This window comes from Babylonia areolata, chromosome 7 (assembly GCF_041734735.1).
Source record: "Babylonia areolata isolate BAREFJ2019XMU chromosome 7, ASM4173473v1, whole genome shotgun sequence".
Lineage (NCBI taxonomy): Eukaryota > Metazoa > Mollusca > Gastropoda > Neogastropoda > Buccinidae > Babylonia > Babylonia areolata.
This window is the reverse complement of record NC_134882.1, coordinates 5,439,249-5,463,435: the sequence shown is the minus strand read 5'-3', so window position 1 is coordinate 5,463,435 and position 24,187 is coordinate 5,439,249. Positions and strand designations below refer to the sequence as shown.

General features: G+C 42.9%; 1 protein-coding gene across 1 annotated transcript in view; it reads right to left on the bottom strand.

The window, feature by feature from the left end:
• Positions 1-2,386: 2,386 nt before the first annotated feature.
• LOC143283679 (protein YIPF5-like) overlaps positions 2,387-24,187 on the bottom strand; it is a 204,006-nt gene continuing 182,205 nt past the window's right edge. The window contains exons 6-7 of the mRNA XM_076589905.1: positions 5,366-5,547; positions 2,387-3,386 (exon numbers count right to left, since the gene is read on the bottom strand). Of these exons, the coding sequence (XP_076446020.1) occupies positions 3,224-3,386; positions 5,366-5,547 (345 nt within the window). The 3' untranslated portion in view covers positions 2,387-3,223. The remainder of the gene's footprint in view (positions 3,387-5,365; positions 5,548-24,187) is intronic.

Sequence of the window (24,187 nt, the reverse complement as noted above, 5' to 3'; positions counted from 1 at the left end):
ATCCTTCTTTTGATCGGAAATGCACACCATACCAACCTATGAGTCTGAGCACAAAGCTAGATTTTGCTGTTGTTGTTGTTGTTGTGCTGATGCATGATATTGTTCCAGCCATGTTAAATGCCTATAACACCATCCTTTCACAATGTAGGAAATTATTGCTGTGTGTGTGTGTGTGTGTGTGTGTGTGTGGTCACACACTTAACCAAAGAATAACAAGTATGCTGTACGAATAAAGCAGAATGAAAGAACAATAAACATAAACAAAATGACCTGTATGACAAAGAATCAGAATCTAAAGGAAATACCCGATCGTTCAAAGACTGTATTTTCCTATGAATATACCAGTAATTATTTGTTAAGAAAAACGTAAACAAATCAGCAAGCATAACAAAAAAATATAATAATAATAATAATAAACAGAACACAACAAGACAGAGAGAGAGAGGATGTGAAATGAACAGACATGTGAGAGACAGACAGATAGACAGACAGACAGAGAGAGAGAGACAGACAGAAACAGAGAGAGAGAGACAGAGAGAGAGACAGAGAGAGAGAATACAACACAGAACCAATACTTCACTGAAAACACTTAAAAGAATTATAATACACTTTTTGTAATGATGCAGAAAAGCAAAACGATTTTTTTTTTTAAAAGAAAGCACCAAATGACTTCAACATTTGAGGTTACATCAGTGACACGCAAGAAGGGAAATCTTTGGCCTCAAAAAACCCAAACCAACCCAAACTAACCCCAGTACCTGGGAGTGAGAAAGAAAACAGTCAGAGAGTCAGTCAGAGATAGAGAGAGAGAGTGAGAGAGAGAGAGAGAGAGAGAGAGAGAGAGAGAGGGAGAGAGAGAGAGAGAGAGAGAGAGAGAGAGAGAGAGAGAGAGAGAGAGAGAGAGGGAGAGAGAGAGAGGGAGAGAGGGAGAGAGAGAGGGAGAGAGAGGAAGAGAGAGAGGGAGAGAGAGAGAGGGAGAGAGAGAGGGAGAGAGAGGGAGAGAGAGAGAGGGAGAGAGAGAGGGAGAGAGAGGGAGAGAGAGAGAGGGAGAGAGAGAGGGAGAGAGAGGGAGAGAGAGAGGGAGAGAGAGAGGGAGAGAGAGGGAGAGAGAGAGAGAGAGGGAGAGAGAGGGAGAGAGAGAGAGGGAGAGAGAGAGAGAGAGAGAGAGAGAGAGAGAGAGAGAGAGAGAGTGTGTACGAGAGAGAAAGGGGAGCATGCAGAAAATTACCTGTGAACCAAACTGCTTGTGTCAGATCGGACAAAATGATCTTGCACTTCTGACCATGCATAGTAAACACAACCTGGAAAGCAGTTCACTGTATCAGACATGCAGATTCCATTCTGTCCATTAATTTCTCTCTCTCTCTCTCTCTGACTTGATACACAGGTTTATCAAAGTTTTGATTCAGTGTGTTGTTTGTATCCACTGTTATTGGTATAGAACATATACAGATCAAGATTTAATGTGTTCATAATGTGGAAAATACAAAGAAAATGAGGTGCAATATGTACTTCTATGTCCTGTAATTCACAGATTGAGAAGGATCATATCCAAGAAAAATACTGTAGAGAACCTTGTTTCTTTGGTTTCAGTATTGTGATGTCAATCAAAAGATGGCTAAAATTATCTGAATATTTTTATACGGAGCCTTTGACACACAGTTAAAATAATTCTGTTCATAGTATTTTGTATGTGTATGTGTATAAATGTGTGTTTCACACATTTACTATGCTCAAGGGAATATTTTGTTACATTCTCCTTCATACTGGGGCCTTCGCATATCAATTATTAATACACCATAATTGATTCATTCTGTTGTGATACGCACGAGGCAGGATGGGGGTGTGGTGTGTGTTGTGGTGTAAGCCCATCACATCACTTGACATCCCAGTGTGGATTGTAACAACAGTGTTCAGGTAATAACTGTGTGATGAGACGGTACACATTATCAGATGAAGTCAAGTTTCATTACTTTTTATTTATTCATTTATTTTTGTACGCTTATAGTTGACTTCATCAAGTTTTTGCGCCTTATACATATTATTATTATTAGTAGTAGTAGTTCTTTTTTTAATGTATTTATTTATTTTTATTATTATTATGTATTTATTTATTTATTTTCTCAAGGCCTGACTAAGCGCGTTGGGTTACGCTGCTGGTCAGGCATCTGCTTGGCAGGTGTGGTGTAGCATATATGGATTTGTCCGAACGCAGTGACGCCTCCTTGAGCTACTGAAACTGAAACTGTTACGTATGTTTGTTTACTTGCCTGTTTTACTTGGTTTTCACATAAGACACATGAAAAATATCTTTCTAAAAATTAAATGGTGGACTAGGGATATACAGAAAATATCCCAAAATGAAATTGGTCAGGTCAAAGTACAATTCATATATATATATGTCTGTTTTTGTTGTTGTTTGGTTGTTGTTGTTGCTGTTGTTGTCATCGTTAAGTGGGTTATGAGAAAGAAGATAGCATTACAGTTATGAAACAATGATAACAAAATTAAGGAGAATACAGCCAAGGCAAACAGATATCTCCCAAACAGAATATGTGCTGATGCTTCAGTCATATTTTATTTGAGTATCAAAAAAACAGTACTGTATTAGGATACCCTTTTAACCTTTGTTTTTTTTCTCCATAAAACTGAAAATAAAGCAAGGAGATAAATCACACAAGTCGCTTCTAACTAAGTAAAGCTAAACATAACCTCAAAAAACCTGGACACTCTAGTCAAATCCAGTTCAGACACACATCACTGACTCAAAGTCCTGAAATCTCAGAACATCAAAAAGATTTCGAAGATGTTTAATTTAGCCTGTTACTTGTCACGCTGTGATCAAGCCTAAAGCGGTAGACTCATTACAACAGTAATTGAGAATTTTTTTTTTAAAATGCATTAGAAATGATGACTACAAATAATGGAAAAAAAAAGAAAAAAGGGGGAATCTTACGACATCACTAAATCAAAATCTAGACATACTAAAGATCAATCACTATTCCCTAGATCAACACACAGTGGTTATAACAATGGAAAGCACACAAACAAACAAACAAAGAAACAAACAAAGAACATGATCAACCTTCTGCAATGGATCCAAAACCAAGAAAAATGGCGACAAGAGTGAAAAAGGTGATGACACGTCAGACAACTAGAGGGCGACGACAATGACGACGACGACAACGATGACAACAGCAACGGAAGCCGACTGGCAGCTAGGCTAGAAGACAGTGATGAGGGCGAAGACACCGTAGACCAGAGCGCAGGGGTAGGCCACCAGCAGCTGTTGGCTGTCCATGGCCAGGGCCGACACAAACAGCTTGGAGGCCGACAGGCTGCACCAGGCCACCGCCACACACGTCAGCAAGGTGCCCAGCACGCCTCTGGAAGGAAGGAAGGAACGGAACCAACAGTTCCAGGCAACAGCAGTTAGTTTTTGGATGATTAATAAGTTCAACTGTGGCAGGTCCACTTCCTTTGCGTTAGCTGTGCTTGACTATGTGTGTATACATATGTATGTGTACATAACTACATGCATGTATATGAATATGTATTGTGTGTGCGTGTGTGTGTGTTTATGTAAGTTTGTGCCTGCCTATGTGTGCGTATGTGTTAGGGTAGCTGTTAGATACACATGTATGTTAAAATGTATGTCTGCAGCGTGCGTGCGTGCGTGCATGCATGCGTAGTCACATTTTGGTGTGTGTATGTAACATAGATATGATGTTTTATGTTAACAAAAGCGTTTTTGTAAAGCACCTAGAGCAGATTTCTGGATAGTGTGCTATATAAGTATCCATTATTATTATTATTAAAAAGTAATCTGCTGCGGTACTACCATTCTTGGGCTGATATTTGTTAAGGTGTTGTTGTTGTTGTTTTTCCATAGGGTGTGTGGTAAGTGTGTGTTTGTGTGGGGGGGAGATTGGTGCGGGAGTTTTGGTGGCGGGGTTGCAGGGGTGAGAGGGCTGGTGGGGTGGGGGTGCAGAGGGTGGGCAGGGGTCTGTAAACAGAGGACAGTGTGAATCACAGACTGTCAACATACCGTGAGGAAAGAGCAATGTAAAGCAGAGACTGTCAACATACTGTATGTAAAGACTGTCAACATACTGTAAAGAGAGGAGGACGGTGTACACCAAAGACTGTCAACATACTGTAAAGAGAGGAGGACGGTGTACACCAAAGACTGTCAACATACTGTAAAGAGAGGAGGACGGTGTACACCAAAGACTGTCAACATACTGTAAAGAGAAGAGGACGGTGTACACCAAAGACTGTCAACACACTGTAAAGAGAAGAGGACGGTGTACACCAAAGACTGTCAACATTTTGTAAAGAGAGGAGGACGGTGTACACCAAAGACTGTCAACATACTGTAAAGAGAGGAGGACGGTGTACACCAAAGACTGTCAACATACTGTAAAGAGAGGAGGACGGTGTACACCTAAGACTGTCAACATACTGTAAAGAGAGGAGGACGGTGTACACCAAAGACTGTCAACACACTGTAAAGAGAGGAGGACGGTGTACACCAAAGACTGTCAACATACTGTAAAGTGAGGAGGACGGTGTACACCAAAGACTGTCAACATACTGTAAAGAGAGGAGGACGGTGTACACCAAAGACTGTCAACACACTGTAAAGAGAGGAGGACGGTGTACACCAAAGACTGTCAACATACTGTAAAGAGAGGAGGATGGTGTACACCAAAGACTGTCAACATACTGTAAAGAGAGGAGGATGGTGTACACCAAAGACTGTCAACATACTGTAAAGAGAGGAGGACGGTGTACACCAAAGACTGTCAACATTTTGTAAAGAGAGGAGGACGGTGTACACCAAATACTGTCAACATACTGTAAAGAGAGGAGGACGGTGTACACCAAAGACTGTCAACATACTGTAAAGAGAGGAGGACGGTGTACACCAAAGACTGTCAACATACTGTAAAGAGAAGAGGATGGTGTACACCAAATACTGTCAACATACTGTAAAGAGAGGAGGATGGTATAACCCAGTGACTGTCACACTCTGTAAAGAGGTGAGAACAGTGTAAATCAGAGACTGTCAACCAACTGTAAAGACTGTCCACCCACTGCAAAGACTGTCAACCTACTGTAAAGACAGCCAACTACTGTAAAGACTGTCAACCCACTGCAAAGACTGTCAACCCACTGTAAAGACTGTCAACCAACTGTAAAGACTTTCCACCCACTGCAAAGACTGTCAACCTACTGTAAAGACTGTCACAACACACTGTAAAGACTGTCACAACACACTGTAAAGACTGTCAACCTACTCTAAAGACTGTCAAACTACTGTAAAGACTGTCACAACACACTGTAAAGACTGTCAACCCACTGTAAAGAGAGGAGGACGGCAGCGAAGGAGAGGAAGACCATGGGCAGGAGGCAGTAGCCCAGGACGGAGATGGTGACGCCCACAGACACGCCCGTCATGCTCATCAGGTTCAGCAGGCAGTACATGGCCACACAGCCCACCACCCCGATGCCGTAGATGTAGCCGAACGACAGCTTGCCCGACTGGAAACATCATCATTGTCATAACCATCATTGTCGTCCTCATCATCATCACCACAATCATCGAAGTACTGACAATGTTGCTGAAAGACAGCTTGCTCGACTGGAAACAATCATTGTCATTATCATCACCAGCATCATCATCGCCGTCATCACGATCATCAACATACTGTAGATGCAGCCGAACAACGGCCTGCCCAACTGGACACACAATCAGTGTTTTCATCATCGTCGTCATCGTTGTCATCACAATCATCAACATCAGCAACATACTGTAGATTTAGCTGAACGACATCTTGCTCAAATGGAAGCAGAATCATGATCATCTCCCCAAAATATTGTAATCATCGTGATTATTGTTGTCATCAGAATCATCAACATATGACAGAATGCCCATGCTGGTAGAAGCAACTGAATTACAGCGAGCCAAACTGCAAACAACCATTATCATCATCATCATCATTGTCATCATCACGGTCATCAACATACTGCACATGTCGCCAAACAACACCTTGTCCGACAGGACACACAAACTTTGTCATCATCATCATCATCGTCATAACAATCATCAACATACTGTGCATGTCACCACACAATAGCTTGCCTGACTGGAAACACAGTCATTATCATCATCATCATCATCATCACCGTTGTCATCACAATCATCAATGTACTGTAAATGTAGCCGAATGACAGCCTGCCCGACTAGCGACAAGAATCATAGTCATCGTCATCATCACTGTCACTATCAGCATCAGTATCAGTAGCTCAAGGAGGCGTCACTGCGTTCGGTCAAATCCATATACGCTACACCACATCTGTCAAGCAGATGCCTGACCAGCAGCGTAACCCAATGCACTTAGTCAGGCCTTGAAAAATAAATAAATAAATAAATAATAATAATAATAAAATAAAACAAACAGAAAAATAATAATAACAATAATAAATAAATAACAATAATAATAATAATAATTATGGTATTTATGAGGCGCAAAATCTTGATGAAATCAACTCCAAGCAAACGCGCACGCGCACACACACACACACACAGAGATAAAGTATCATTTATCATTATCTTTTTATCTTTATCATCATTGCGATCATCTACATCATCATCATCATTTTTGTAATTACAATCAACCTTTGATTCAACAAACAGCAGACATGGCTAAACAACAGCCTTCCTTCCCAAATGGACACAGAATCAATACAATCACCATCACTGTGATCATCAACATCAGCATCAGCATCATAATCATCCGACACTTCAACATCATCAAATTAATGAATGACGGCTTTCTTGATTGGAAAAAAAAAACCACTATCATCACCACCACCATTATCATCAATTTGTAGCCAGCTGTAATCACCACCATCCTTGAATCGTCAAGATCATCATTATTAATTGAATAATCCTTCAACATAACTGCCATGCACAGTTTGTCCAACTGAAAAGAAACTCATCATTGTCATCATCAGTTTGAAGCTGTTTCACTCAAAACCACACCAAGATGCAGACAGGCACAGAATTTGAATCCCCCCAGCCACACACACACACAAACAGACATGCATATATTGGTGGCAAACAGACATGCATCTGAAGATCTTGTGCTCTCTCTCTTGCTCTCACTGTGTGTGTGTGTGTGTGTGTGTGTGCATGTGTGTGTGTGTGAGTGTGTGTGTGTGTCTGTCAGTCTGTCTGTGTGTTTTTCTCTGTGCGTGTGTGTGTGTGTGTAAGTGTTTATGCATGTGTGTGTGTGAGTGTGTGTGCGCGCACGTGCGTGTGCATATATTATTTATGTATATGCGCGCGCGCGCGCGCGCGTGTGTGTGTGTGTGTGTGTGTGTGTGTGTGTGTGTGTGTGTGTGTGTGTGTGTGTGTCCTTGCCCATGTGCACACATGTGCATGCATGTGTGTGTATGTGTGCATGCATGCGTATAAAATTATTCTGAACAAAGAAATGCATGCAATGTGTAAATCATTGGGAACAAATTTAATTTTCATATTGTTCTCATGCCCTATTAAGTTGATGTCTAAAAATCCAATTTCAGTTTCTGCTATTCACTTGAGGTTAAAAAAAAACAAACTTGGTGGAACAGAGGCGAAATGATTAACTGGAAATGTCATTTGTGTGTTTTTGTTCAGTTCTGAAATTTGGCTTTGTCCCTTTCTTCAGTTGATGTGGAAATCCTCCTGGGCCAAAAAGAAATTTAAAACACATGCATACATGCCTGCACACACAAACGTGTGTGTGTTTGTGCGTGCGTGTTTGTGTGTGTGTGTGTGTGTGTGTGTGTGTGTGTGTTGAGGGTGATATTTTATATCGCTGCACGCCTTGCAAACGCCTAAAAAATCTAGGAAGGGGTTAAGCGATGTTCTGGAACGAGTGCTTTCGAGAACTCAGAAAGCCGGAGCGTAATATCATCGGGAGGGGCGTGGTGACAACGTTACAGAACGTCCCCCGGAGGACGTTTCTGGACCCTAACGAAGGTGGGGGGGCGCGGACACAAAAAAGTTGGAACACAACACCTATAGCTTTTCCAAACCACAGACATGTCAGCGTCACACAACGCTCGACTCAACAAACCCTCTCAGCCTCATCACTGACAGCCACACACGCCTGTCAACAAATAGGACGGCTATATAAAAACAAGCAAGCAAACAAACAAAACGTCGTCAACGAGTGTGGTGAATTACCACCCTCCCAGCCCCCCTCCGCTCCAGTGCCACACGCCCAGCCCCCACACAGCACCCCCTTATCAATGATAGCCTCCGGCTAAAATCTGAGCAGATGAAAATACACGTGAGAGATATCACTTGGCTTTCAGTCTAGACAGACGACAGGGTAAGTGAGGAGGAGGGTGGGGGAACGGAGGGACAGGGAGAGTGGGAGAGCAGGAGGGAGAGTGAGAGAGGGAGGAGACAGAGAGAGAGAGGGAGGAGGCAGAGAGAGATCTGGATATTTGCTGACACAGCCAAATTACTCATTTCGCCACAACAGATTTCTCTGTGTGAAATTCAGGCTGCTCTCCCCTGGCAGATCACAAGTGCAGCGCCACCCATTTTGTCAGGTTGTTTTTGTATGTTCTGTCGGTTCTTGTTTTTTGTTTTCCTATCAAAATGGATTTTTCCACAGAATTTTGCCAACTGACAACCTTTTTGTTGCATGGGTTCTTTTACGTGCGCAGAGTGCGAGCTAAACACGGGACCTCGCTTTATCGTCTCGTCCGAATGACAGGCGTCACAACCATGCACATACTCAAGCCGGTCAATGTCTAGTGGAGGGGGTGAAAACAGTGGCCAGTGTGGGATTCGAACCTGTGCGCTCAGATTCTCTCGCTTTCTATGCAGATGCGTTACCACTAATAAGCCACCACTCCACCTTGTATAATTGATGATTGAGTATCCGCATTTAGCGTGAACATATTTTGATTGCACGGTAAATGTTAAAGATTAACAAACAATATACGCACAAATGAGCACACGCACACATGGACACACGCACGTACTCTCCCCCCACCCCCCTCCCACACACACACTTGACAGGAGATGTGTTAAACTGACTGTGAGAAACTGCGCAAACTTTAAGACCATCGCTCAACCCAAAACCACCTGATGTCACATGACACTTGTTTATGAGGTGCAGACCGGAGACACAGAGGACATTAATTTTTCATTCGCATTGTGCGTGGGCGGATGGCGTTAGGTCGGGAAATGGATCCCCCCCCCCCCCCCCCCCCCCCCGCCCACCGTCACCCCCGACCCCCACCACTACACACACACACACACACCATCTCTCTGTCTCTCTGGAAGATTAGTATCCCTTCCCCCCCCCCCACCACACACACACACACACACACACATCTCTCTGTCTGTCTCTCTGGAAAATCAGTTTCACAAGTCAGCTATATTCGCCACTACTGATTCAATAAACTGGCTCTGAGATAACGTGTGTGTGTGTGTGTGTGTGTGTGTGTGTGTGTGTGTGTGTGTGTGTGTGTGTGTGTGTGTTCACACATATACACACGCAAACAGAGATTGATTTCACATGCTGCAATGCTATTTCCGACAGTAAAGGAAAAAAAGAAAAAGAATAACCCCCCCAAACCCCCCACCCCCTTAAAAAGAAAAAGAAAAAAAGAAGTCCAAAACCTCCAATAAAAAAACAACAGAAAACCTCGTATCTCTCTCTCTCTCCCTACCCAGACAGATTAGTTTCAATACATTCGGCCATTTTCGTCACCACTGACTCCATACGATATTTCCCCCCTTGAGACATAGTTAATACCATTAACATCACTCTGGTAAACGTCCCCCCCCCCCTCCCCGCCCCCGCTGGGAAGAGACAAAGACAGGGAGAAGGGAGAGAGAGAGAGAGGTGGGGGGGGGGGGGGGGGGGGGAGAGAGAGAAAGTGATAGAGACAGAGAAAAATACAGAGATACGGAGAGACAGACAGACAGACAGAGAGTGGAGGCCGTGAAACTAGAAGCCTGGCGTTTTTTGTTCAGTTGCCGCTGTTGTTTTTCCAGCCTGTTTGAGTCATTATTTTAGACAAGCAAAATGCATTTGCTGATTACTCTCCTCCTCTCCGTTTCTTGCCCTCTCTCTCTCTCCTATCTCTCTGTGTATGATCTTTATTCCAAATGCAGCACCCTTATAATTAATACCCCGCACCACAAAAAAAAAAAAAAAAAAAAAAAGGAGGAAGGTATGCCCATTGGGATTTTGCTTCCTGTAGTTGTTTGTCGTTGATTCAGTATCACCATGTTGACACCCACACATGTCGACGGTGCAATCAAAAATGTCAAAGAGAGATACAGACAGAGAAACGGGGAGGGGGGGGGGAACAAAAAAAAAGCAGCACACAATTCTGCACCACAGTACGGAAGCGTGTCGACGTTGCTTCAGTCCAATCAGGGGGAAGGTGGCAGAATGGTTAGCACGCTGATCTGCCAATACAGTGTCTGTGAGGGTCTGGGTTCCACCCCCACTCTCGCCCTTTCCCCGCAAGTTTGACCGGGAAATCAAACTGAGCGTCTTGTCACTCTACCAAGATCACCGGGGCTGATCTACCTTCTCTAGAAGACATATATTATAAGCGGCTACTCAAAAAAAAAAAAAAAAAAAAAAAAATCAACCAGCCAGGGCGAATCACATCCAGCTTTTGGGATTTTCGAGATGCTCCCCTCTGGTCGACGGTACAGAAGGACGAAAACCAATCGCTTCGCCAATTGCTTTTCCCCCAAAGCAGTCAATGCCCTGTCTCTCGAACAAATCCAGTGTGATGAACAGAACTGTGCAATCAACAACCATCTACCTGAAGATCTAGTCATCAGCCCCATCCACATGGTATATGCAGCTTCTGTTCAAACGTGTGTGTGTGCGTGTGTGTGTGTGTGTGTGAGAGAGAGAGAGAGAGAGAGTGTGTGTGTGTGCGTGAGAGAGAGAGAGAGAGTGTGTGTGTGTGTGTGTGTGTGTGCGTATGTGTGTGTGCGTGCGTGCATGTGTGAATACATGGCGTGCACACAAAAAAGACAGGCAAGAAAGCACGCGTGTGTGTGCGCGCGCGCACACACACACACACACACACACACACACACACACACAACAACAACAACAACCCCCACGCACAAGCACATTCCGACACACAACCATACAACATAACAAGGATAACACACAAGAGCAGGCGCGGGCATGGCACAGACAGAAAACAGCTCCAACAGAAAGAGACAACAAAGAGACAGGTAACAAGCTGCACCTGCTCCAGGTTCCTGTCTTCAATCTTCTCTCGCACCTCCCCACCTATGCCTCTCTCTCTCTCTCCCTCTCTCTCTCCCCCCCCCCCTCTCTCTCTCCGCCCCAAACTGACTTCCCACACTTCGACGTTGTGGCTCCGTTTTGTCGTTTTTGTTGTTTGCTGGTGTTTTGTTTTTCATGTGCCTTCTTCTCGTCCACCTCGAGTTTTCACTTTCAAGCCGCTCTTCTTTATGCTATACCACTTGATTGCCACAAGCGGGAAAGAGAGAGAGAGAGAGAGAGAGAGAGAGAGGGGGGAGTGAGAGAGAGCCGGGGGGGGGGGGGGGGGGGGGGGGGGGAATTAATCATTCCAAACACCGATTTCCGTCCACTGAAATGATAGATAATAAGCATGCACATCACCCAAGATCTAATGCACGTGATCATCATCAAACGAGGAGGAGATAGACTTGTCCACCCATCTAGGAGGATGGAGGTTTGGATGCTGTCCTTTTTTTTCTTTCTTTTCCTTTTTTTTTTCTTCCCCCCCCCCCCCCCCCGCCCCCCCCGTTGATGCCTGCCTGTCCAGAGATCTCCTGGCATGATGTCTGTGGTTCCGGCCGCGTTCACTTCATTTACAGACATGCTACCAGACATAATACTTCTGGTCGGGAGAAAGAGGGACGTTGTCGAGGTGATCTTTTCAATTACCCGACAGAAGAGGAAGGAAGAATCCACTTGATCTCATGTTTCTCTCAGTAAAGAACAAGAAGATTGTGATGACATGTGATGATTACTTTGGGGAGGAGGTGGGGGAGGGGAGAAGAAAGAAGAAGAAGAAAAAGAAAAAGACGAAGAGAAAGAAGAGGTGGAAGAAGAGCAGGTAGATGAGGAGAATTAACTGAAAGAATGAAAACGGGCCCGGAATTCACTTGCATTGTTGGCTTTTGTTATAGTTCTGTCTTCTCGGGTCAACGAAACTGTAAGTAGAAAAAGGACCAGTGTGTGATTTAAGTTCGATTTGTGTAAATGTGCAAAATGACGTTTGAATTATCACTTTATTTTCTACAGGCGTTTAATGTATTTTTTATTTCACTAGAAGGATGCAACTGTGTAACCCCTTGTCATTAAGGCTATTCAGCTAATGGCATTAAAAAGTTTCAGTGTTCGGTGTTAATGTTCTCTCCCTCTCTCTCCTTCTTTCCCTCCCTCCCTCCCATCTCTCTCTCTCTCTTTCTAATACGACACAATCGTTGAAATGATCGGTAGCAGTATACGACAAGGTGTTAAAACACAATCCAGAGCAGAAACAAACTCCAACGACAGAGGCAGTCGCACATAAAACGGCCCACGTGAACGACACTGAACCACCCACGGACGTACGAAGATCTCATACCATCATCTCAGATGAACAGACTATAAATAAATAAACGAAAACGGACGTACGAAGGAACAGACAAAACGAATTTGACCCCCCCCCCCCTCCCCAACTTAATGGAACTGTTGTCTGCCATCCATCGCAGCCGGAACACGACCGTTCCAGGAATAGACGTCAACGTTGTCAACGTGCGCGACTTGGAAACAAAGCATTAACCCCGTTCAGAATCCATCACAACGTCAAAACGTATCTTATGCTCGTCTTTCGCCACTTCTAGAGACAGACATGAGAGGCGGGTGGGAACACACGTTGTTGTTTTTTTTCTGGAGAGGGAAATACAGTAACCCCCGTCCCCTCCCCTCCACCCCCCCTCCCCGCGATCCAACCCCTCCCCCTCCTACTTCTCTCCACCTCCCAACGTCGCCACGTACCTCTGAAGAATCCTAACACCCCAGTTCCCCAGCATGAATCTAATGATAAGCCATTCCTGTGCTTTGATCTAATCGAGGTTATGTAACACCATGCTGATCTGTTTTGTGTCGAATTTGCAACACCAGAGAGAGACGAGAGAGAGAGAGAGAGAGAGCAAATACATGTCGCATATCAAAGAAATATTTCCCCTCTCCCCTCTCAACTCCCAAACCTTCTCATCACTGACAATGTGTGTCGCTGAATGATAGTGGTTTATCAAAAGGGCGTTTTTCCCGTCAGGGTTTTCCTCGTGATTCTGCCGATACCATCTTGATTGCCACTTCTTCCATCAAGTCACCGGGGTTGTGTGGGGGGTGGGGATGTCTTTTTGAACCTCCATCTTTGTCCCTGGTGTGTGTGTGTGTGTGTGTGTGTGTGTGTGTGTAGGGGGTGGGGATGGTGGATTAAAGGGTATACGGATACGGATAGTTTATTCAATAAAGACCACAGCCCCTCATGAAGGGGGTACAGTGAACCAACATTCAAAATCAAAATCTTACAAATCACAAAAGTAAATGATAAACTGCAAATGATAATCCACAAACTGGATAATGCACAACTAATAATAATTAGCTACATAATACACTGCGAAACTTAAAAGCCTTATATCAGTAAATAACAAACTGTTTTATAATAGTTTCGTTAGTTCATGACATAAGCATGGCAAGTCGAAATAAAGTGTCTATAATATTTTTTTGTGGAATCAACTTACGTCTAAGGTCATTCAAAGCTGGGCAACACAACACAAAGTGAAGTTCGGTTTCTTCAGCACGTCTGCATAAAGGACAACAAAGATCAGACAGTGGACTTTCGATAACGATAATGACGAAGAAATATGTAGGAAATTCCTAATCTGAACCTGGTTGTGATATGTTTCAAATGCTTATCCATTTTCATTGCCAGATAAGTAGGAATAGAGTGCATAGAAATGAACTGTCTGGAAAACTCAAATCTATCGCTATCTTGAATAATATAAAACCATTCTTGCCACCTACAGTCAATTAATCTTGTTCGGAGTGCACTAATACATCCCTTCATGTCTCCTACCCCCTGCGAATTAAAGGGTGATATACAGAGAAAGGACAGTGAGATCAACAACCCGTAAAAATAAGTAACCGCCATTTACAATATGAACAACGTGTGTGTGTGTGTGTGTGTGTGTGTGTGTGTGAGAGAGAGAGAGAGATGAACGATGAAGAGAGAGAGATAGAGAGATGATGATGATGATGATGATGATGATGTATCAATTTTCCTCCCTTCTATCGCCAGCAGTGCAATATTGTTATTTTGGTATCCTTCAAAACCGATTGGTCCGTCTCTTCATACACTGACAACCACACATAATACTCCTTTTCATACTCGTTCTTGTGCGTTTTGTCGACGATTTATTACCCAACAGGGACAGCATGTCAGTGTTACTTCAGTCCTCCTGTATCTACATTCCAATGTGGATTCAACTGCTGATTCGCAACGACGATTTGTTGCTGTAGCGTGTTGCAACAACAAGCCCCTGGCAACAACAGACTGGAGCAACAGTGGACTGTTGCAGCCAATCAGAACACAGCAATCGCGATACTGTAGGGTTCTGTCTCGCTACAACCCAACGTTACTGTTCTCTGCCAGTCAGCAAGGAAGGTGCGTCCAGTTGCGACCACCCTCCTCATTCGTTCAGTTTTAGTTTTATTTATTTATTTTCTTTTTACGGTTTGAACAAGAAAGTTTAGAATAGGGGTTGGGTGAGGCGGGGGGGGGGGGGGGGGGGGGGGGGGGGAGGGAACCCGCGACAGTGAAAAAAAGAAGAAGCAAACTTCCAATCAGTAGAGACCTTTTTCAAGGATAAATGACGAAATGTGAAAAATGACGTAACTATGATGTACTTTTTTATGTGACGTATACTACTACTACTACTCTCTCTCTCTCTGCATAAATTATGTTTGTTCGTATGTCGGTCTGACTGTTGCACACCCACAGCGCTAGCTTCACACATTCAAGTTTAAAAAAAACAACAACAACAAAACAACAACAAAACCGATCAGACATCAAGGCACCATCCCATATTTTATTCTAAACAAATCAGTCCGACAGAAAGTTGGTCTGTATGTTGGTACCGCCAGAATTTCTCACGTCTCTTCGTGACAGCCGCGCTAGATGTTTAGATCTGTTCGATGGCTGTGTAACGCTTGTCGGTATTTTTTCTCTCTTTTTGTTGTTGTTGTTTTTGTTTGGTTTTTTGTTTTTTTTCTATTTTCATTATAAAAAAAAGAGAAAAAAAAAAGAAATAATTTTCCAGTTCCTCCGGAGGGAATTTGCTGACGAGTTTGAATCACTAAGAACCCTGCGTCAATACCCTTCTCCCTCTTCTTTCTTAACCCCTACCCAACTCTTCCATGGGGGTGTGTGGTCCCATGCTGCCTGAGACGGGTGTCCACTTTAATTAAACCTGACTGCAGCACAAGGGCGAACATGTCCGACTTCATTTCGGTTAAGTCTAGATGAAACAATGCACTTTGCGCACGTTAAACAACCAATGGCACCAAATGGGTTGTCTCTGGTGTAATTCTATAGAAAAAAAAATCCACCTCGATGCTAAAACAAATGCAGTTGCAGCCAGGAATAAGAACACACACACACACACACACACACACACACATATATATATATATATATAGAGAGAGAGAGAGAGAGAGAGAGAGAGAGACAGAGAGAGAGAGAGAGAGAGATAATTATAAACATACACATATAAACATCAGTTACTAAAACACGTCCAAAACGGTCATGCACGTAAAAGCCCACTCGTGCATACGAGTGAACGTGGTAGTGACAGCCACACACACTTGTTCCCATTGTAAATATACAACAATTTCATCAAACACAAGAGGAGTTAGGTTTGGGGAAAAGGCAGGTCAATTTTCAACTAAGAAAAACCATCAGATCAACTTGGTCTAAAATAAACCGAAAGAAAACCGAGAAAAATGAAAACAAAATTAAGGACTTAAAAAAAGAAACTGAAAGGGCTCTAGCAACGGTGGCCTGGATGCCGCAAACACACATTATTATTACTCGCACATCATGTTTCCACCTCAAGGGCTCTGAGCCTGAATGATAAAACCCACGCTCCCGCTCCCGCTAGCAACATAAAAATGATTCTCGTCATAATTATTCCTACACATCGTGATTATTCATTAGGTCCATTCAATAAACACCATTATATAAAGAAAAAAAAAAAGACTGAACCCAGAATTCCACAATCCAAATCAACATTATATCTCCACGCACACTGTAAAAACTCCGCCACAAACTATATTATCATACTGAACAGAATAACCCCGACTCTTCCTCAAAGTCCCGGGATGACTGCCCTCTATATATGGGAAGCCCCAAGTTGAGGGTAAACCTTGATGGGCGGGTAAAGTCTTGCTTCATCACGCCACCAACTGCCAGGGAGCTATGTCCAGCCATGGGGCTGGTCCAGCCAGGGGCCCACAGCTTACTTAACCCTCTGATGTGGCCACCGAGGGAAATGTCATCCTCACACCACACAGGCCTGGCATGGTCTTTGAACGTTTCACACAACGTGCTCCCTATCATGCGTACCCACCAAATTACCTATATATAATTGTGAATACGGTTATGTATAATAATAACAACAACAAAATCACTGGTACATTTTGGGGGTATTATTACAATGTTACTTTACAGAAGGCTGTAAAAATACACTCCTAAAAAAAAAAAGAAGAAGACAAAATAAATAATTACTAGAAAGTTGGAGATGAGGTGGGGTACTGGAGGACTGGGGGGCTGATAAGGAAATAGCTTCAATTCTCACACAGAAAGAACGCAGAATTCTTCGATCTGTTGGTCCTACATCACAGAAAAAGAAGAAGGATATTGCTGATGATTTTCATTGTTGTTAGGAGAAGAAGATGTCGGAAGAAGAAGAAGAAGGGAGGGGGAGAACGATGAAGAAAGAGATGATGTCCCAATTTCTGATCCACATGGCTGGAGGGAAGAGAATTTATCGGCATTGCGTAAGCCTGTTTACAATTCTCCCCCGCTGAACTCGACGAATTCATAAAAAAATAAAAATATACACATAAAAAAGAAACGAAGAAAATGCCACAGGAAATCAAATCATAAAACAAACATATGCTTCCGAAAAGAAAGAAAGACTCTTCTCTCTCTGCTCCCATTCTCCCCTTTGCGTTTCTTGTTGAGTCCCTCTCCCCCCCCCCCCCCCCCCTCCCCATCCATCTCTCTCTGGTTCTTCCTCCCTCTCAAAGCCAGCAACATCACTGGACAGCGTCATTAATATAATTGGTGGCAGTATACAAGGTGTTAAAACACGACCCGGAACAGAAACAAATCTGATGGCAGAGGCAGCCGTCCATTAATCAGCCCACGTAAACTACACAAAGCCGCCCACGATCGTTGTGGGAAAACGATTCAAGAAAAAAAGAAAAAGAAGGAAAAAAAGATCTTTTGTCCGCTTTCTCTAGCAGAATACGACCGTTCCCAGAATAGCCGCTAACGCTGTCAACGTGGGCGACTTTGGAACAAACCATTAACTCCGTTCAGAATTCAACACAACATCAAAACGTATCCTCTGCTCGTCTTTCCCCGCTTCAAGAGAGAAACACGAGTGGCGGGGTTCCGGAACACACCTTGTTTTTCTGACAGGAAAAAGAAAAGAGAGAAAAAAAAAAAGAAGAAAAAGAAAAGAGAAAAGATTCCCCTCCTCTGGCCCTCCTTCCACCGATCCTCCTCCCTCACCTACACCTGAGACAATTTTAACCCCCGCCTCGATCCATCCACACCTTTTTGTTTTCTTTTCAGTTCCTTATAATTCACCATTCATCAGCCGGATCTACCATTTCTGTGTCACTTCAAAATCAAGCTTCGTCACACCATGTTGATATAGGTTTCATGTCGATTTTGCTAAAAATAAAAAAAGATAAAATAAAATAAAATAAAAGAAAGAAAGAAAAGAAAAGAAACGAAACGAAAACAGAGAAAAGGAATAATGTGTACTTTGTTCGTCAGTGACTGGCAACAAGTGCAGAAAAACTGTATACACTTCTGATTCTGAAAGTGCTGTAATGTTTGTTCATTTGTTTTTGTCGAAGATTTCGACTATGTAGCATATAGGCCTGTTTGGAGCAGGCCCGCACACACAAACACGTGCATCTGAATACACACACAGGCACACTCACACTCACTCACACACACACACGCACGCACGCACACACACACACACACACACACACACACACACACACACACACACACACTCACTCACTCACTCAAAGTGTACATGCATAAACATGCGTGCGTGCACACACGAATCAACACAGATACAGGGAGACACACAGAGACAGAAAGACAAAGACAGACAGATCTGTTTTGTAAGATAAAAGACATCTTTCAAAAAAACATGGGTAAGTTAGCCCGCGCCATAGCCATGGTACAACTCAGAGAACCCCCTCCACAGTGCACGGACCTGGCCACCGACGACCCTCCAGAATATGGACCACCCCTTCCCTCCTCCATCACACCACAGGGACAGCGAAAGTCCATCCACTGGATAAACAGCGGGCACGGAACAACCCATAAGTGGATCCCTATCGTGTGATCAACTCACGGCGATGGAGATAGCAGCAGTGCTTGTTTGCATGATCAGTTCCATTTTTCGGTCGGGGGGGAGGAAACAAAGAGCACAAAACAAAACTGGCGCCCAAAGATAATGAAAGACAAGGCTCTTCGCTGGTGCCGAGAGTACCCTACTATTGGGGGAAAATAGTGATTCGTGTTTTCCAGTATATATGTACTCGTTTCCCCAGAATGTATAGTACCCAACTATCGGAGAAAACGATGATTCTACCTCTCTTTCTCTCTAGGTATGTGTGTATGTATGTATGTATGTGTGTATATATATATATATACATATACACACATATATAAATGTGTGTGTGTGTGTGTGTGTGTGTGTGTGTGTGTGTAGTCCGCCTCCTCAGAATGTATAGTACCCTACTATTGAAGAAAATAATGATTCGTTTTCCATATATACGTCCGTCTCCTCAGATTCTATTGGGGAGTGGGGGTGCGGGGGGGGGGGGGGGGGGAATTAATACTTATTCATGTTCTGCAATATATGTGCTCGTCTCCTCTGAATGTATAGTGCCCTTCCATCGAGAAAACAGTGATTTGCGTGTTTGCTTTTGTGAGTTCATTCCCTCTAACGGTCTTAATTAGTGGCGGTGAAGGCTTTGTGACAAACTGACACAAAATGGGCTGGAAAAGATGGGGAGAAGTGCTGCCAAAGAGCGCTTTACCCCCTTTCCTAAGTCAAATCTTTGTCTTTCGTTTCTGCGGTTCCACCTTTTGTGTGTGTGTGGTGAATGATGTGCATATACAAGTCAGTGTGACGGAGAACATAAGAGGAAGGAACAGAACCCGAGCCAAATGACTATGGCCGTCACATGGGGTCCGCTCTGATCTACGGTCATCTGACGGTCATCAAGACTGACCTCACGCCATGCACGCGCTTCCTGTCCACCACCACAAGGGGATCACGAGCCCTGACTGGGGGATAAGGTGTATGGGGGATGGCAAGTGGGGGGGTCGTAAGGCATTGCTTCCGGCCTCGCATTATCGCTGGGGAAACATTGTCGCTGATGACTGGAATTAAAACTCTCTCTCTCTCTCTCTCTCTCTCTCTCTCTCCGCCTCCGTCTCTCTCGCTGTCCTTCTGCAGGAATTTTTTTCTCTGCAGGAATTTTTTCTCTCTCTTTTTCTCCCCTTCCATCAAATATCTGTGTGCTATTGTAACGGATGTAGATTAGCAAGGACAGATGGAAAGAATAGGCCATGCCTAAAATCTTAACCTCTGGGAAGAAAAACAAAACAAAAACGTTTTCAGTTCAAAGTTCTCTCTCCCGATATAAACATACAATATACTATTCTCTCTCTAATGTTTTCTTTCGAGTGATATGTTGTCATATACCCCTTCCTTTCGGGCCTTAGCCTGTAACTGGATACCCCACCCACCCCCCTCCTCCCCGTCTCTCTCCACCATTGTATTTATGAGTTCTAGAAGTGTATCTGCATGTTTGCGTGTATACGTCACTCTGTTAATGTGTGTCTATGTATGCGTCGCATTCTTCCGTGTGTTACTTGGACGTGCATGCATGTTTCTCCACAAACAATTTTTCCACTTTTCAGCTTCTGAATATTTCATTACGCCAATTCATGGCTACCTCCGGATTAGAAATGACAGAATAGAACACGCGCCCATCCATTGATTTTTGTAGTGTGTGTGTGTGTGTGTGTGTGTGTGTGTGTGTGTGTGTGTGTGTGTGTGTGTGTGTGTGTTATTTCTATTGATTTTTATCTTTTCATCTCTACTCTTTTTTATTTACGTGATCGGATAGCATACGCGTCCATTTCAATCGATGTGACCATATCCCAAGCAAATAATGTCAATAGGTCAGCAAAACAAAATGGTAATATATATATAATCATATATATATATATATATATATGTGTGTGTGTGTGTGTGTGTGTGTGTGTGTGTGTGTGTGTGTGTGTGTGTGTGTTTACAAGGAGAGAGAGAGAAAGAGAGAGAGCTCTGAACACTGAATGGCGATTCAATATGCCCTGAGAGAGAGAGAGAGAGAGAGAGAGAGAGAGAGAGAGAGAGAGGGAGAGGGAGAAAGAGAGCAAAAGAAAGAAAGTATATTTATAATTTCGCTCCAACAAATCTGAAACAATAACGAAAGGGAAAAAAGAAAAGTACCGCCATTCTCTGAAAGACAAAGGCAGGCAAATTGAAGCCATGTCTGCTTGGCTAATCCTAATAGCGTTTACATTGGGCCACGAGAGAAATAAACCCAGAATCACTGCTGATCTGTTCAAACAAGTTGTGTACAGAAATAAACCGACACTTTGAAGAAAAATATCACGCACTGATAGCCATGATGAATGAATAAATCAATTAATTATGAATTAATCAATTGATTTTGTTTAATGTGCTGACTGTTATCTTAAACTCAGAAAAAATGCGAGAGCCAATACCGACAAATAGGCAAAAGAATTTCATTGCTTAAAAAAAGAAAGAGAAAAAAAGAGAGAGAGAGAGAGAGAAGTTTTTAATCCATGTTGGTGATGTTCTATCAAGGGGATCCATGGCTTGTGTACAGCACAAGCACAGCGCAGCACAGCACAGCACAGCACAGCACAGCACAGCACGGCACAGCTGTCTACAGAGACCGGACAGCACGCAACAGTATGCAGAATAAACGACGTCTGCACTGCAGAGAAGTTATGGCGTGTATATAACGATAACGTCGCCGTATTTTCGCTCTTTATACTTAGCTCGCCTTTTCTTTCTCTACCTTGAACAGTAATAAGTAATTGCCAGTGGCGAACTTGTACTAAATTCTCTCTCTGTCTCTATCGCTATCTATCTATCTCTCATATTATATCTCTCTCTCTCTCTCTATGTCATCTCTGTCTCTGTCTGTCTGAGAGAGAGAGAGAGAGAGAGAGAGAGAGAGAGAGAGTGAGAGAGAGAGAAAGAGAGAGAGAGAGAGAACGATCGAACGAACGAACCCTATCTATTGAGGGAAAAAAGGAATAAGCACAAATGGCTTGTTTTCATCCTGCCCTCATGAAAAGGGAAAATAAGTACTCAATACAAAGGCATAACATTACATGAATAAAATTCAAATTATGTCGCAAAAAAAAGAAAGAAAGAAAAACAAAACCAAAAACTAGAAAACAACAACAACATAAGTACATGCACAAATGATTCTTAGATCAGAAAGAGAAGAAGAAAGAGAGAGAGAGAGAGAGAGAGACCAAGACAGAGAGAGAGACAAAATGAAAGAGAGCGAGAAACACACAGACAGACACAGAAACGGACAGGCTGACACACAGAGTGTGAGAGTGGAAAGGTTAAGATATTGTATTTGCAAATTCTTTCATGAGTCCAGAATGGACCTTTTTTTTTTTTCTTTTTTTTTTTGAGAGAGAGACAGAGAGAGAAAGCGACACACACACACACACACACACACACACACACACACACACACACACACACACAGAGAATAGTGATGATGGGACGAGGGAAGAGCGAAAGAGGTGAGATGGGGAGTGAGCAAAAGAAAGCGGGACAGAGAGATCGAGTGGGGAAATCTGCGAAAACAGTAAAAATGCACAACGAAATATTCATACTTTCTTCTTTTTCTTCTTTTTTTTAAAAGAAAACATTTTCTATTTTCTTTCTTTTTAAGGAATGGGAGTGTTTCTTAAAAGGGATTAACGACACTAGAATCTAATACTGTATCTTTTTTGTTCCCTTTTTTTCTTTTCAAATAAATAAATAATAAATGATATGTTTGCTATTCGCTTTTCATATGATAACTACACCAGCGACATCATAAAAAACTGAGTCTCCGAAAGAGAGAAGGTAACCCTGCCATTTACAAATCACATCAAACAAAAATGACATCATATTATGTCTCCGATAAATAATATTACAGGCTAAATAAATATGCAGTTCCACGTTGTCAAACTGAATAAAACCACGAAACACAGGCAAGGCGGGAACTGAAATAAAGCTGGGTTAATGCTTGGCAAAACTCTCAGCAAAATAAAAAATAGTTTGCAGTTAATAATGAACTGTATGCAACAGCGATTTTCCCAAGCAGCTATGTCTGTACGTGTTTTATCCTGGGGACTCCCAAGTTCACCTGCTCATGAAAAAAGGGCTTGAATGGTTTAATCCGCAGTAACTTAAATTAGCACGCTCACTTCTTTTTTCTTAAAAAAAAAAATCATTATTATCATAGTTTTTATGCCTCTTCTTTATAGTTTGTTTATTTCTTTTTCTTAAATCACTCGTTTACAACAACAACAACAACAAAAAGATTTACACGAAATACATTTGCTGAAATGACATGAGAGACAATTTCCGTCTACGAGGCATTTTCATTCATGCGCATGCTCAAAACCTGCAGAAAAAAGGGGGAAAATAAAGAAGAAGAAGAAGAAGAAGAAGAAAAAGGTGTTACCCAAAGAAGGAATGAAAGGTGAAAGGGGGAAAATGGAAATAGGGAAAGCATGGAAGGAGATAAAGAAAGAGAGATTTCGAAGTTAAATCAACTTGTGCGGACTTTAGACGTGATTACCTGCACATTATTCAATAAAATTGAATTACTGCTTCTCGAAACGAAGTCATTATTTACGCTTCACCCAAAATCATCCGACGTGATTGCACCGTACTTCTTTTTAACCAACGCTCAATGAAAATCCTTTTTAACCATCAGCTGTTTTAATTCATTTTCTCTCTTTCTCTCTCTTGGTTTAACTCATTTAACCCCGCCCGAGCAGTGCTCATGGGTCGAAATTTGTTTAATTAAAACTGTTTCTTACACACGCAAGAAACGCAAGCAAAGGGAACTAACTTCCACAGTACTTCCGGCTGTGTCCACATGTGTAAAGTTGGAGGAAAAACTGGTTGATTTCAGTATAATTTCTGCGTTTTTCCGCATCAGCATGACGGAGAAGCCCGCAGAGACTGTAAACTCCCTTGGTTTGAATGGGTTAAGCTGCAGATGTGCTGCAACAGACTTTTTCTTTTAAATTGACTGTATTGCATGCGTCACAGTTGTTTCGTCTGCTTTGCAAAAACATTGTGCCTACATGTAAATGGGAATCAGCTGTGTTTACACACACACACACACACACACACACACACTGAGCAAGTACGCAAGAACTCACATGTAAATCAGCTGTGTTTACACACACACACACACACACACACACACACACACACACACACACACACACACCACACACACACACACACTGAACCACTTTCACAAAACTGAACCTTTTGTTTTTATGTCAAACCATCTCCCAAAGTAACCTCACCGCCTCATACTGATCTGCCCTACCTGCAAACGCTGCAACTTCCACCAAAGGGCGGACACTGACCCAGACACAATCTTAAGCTCGATCGCAGGTCACGTAGCTCGCAAGATTCAGTTCTCCTTTG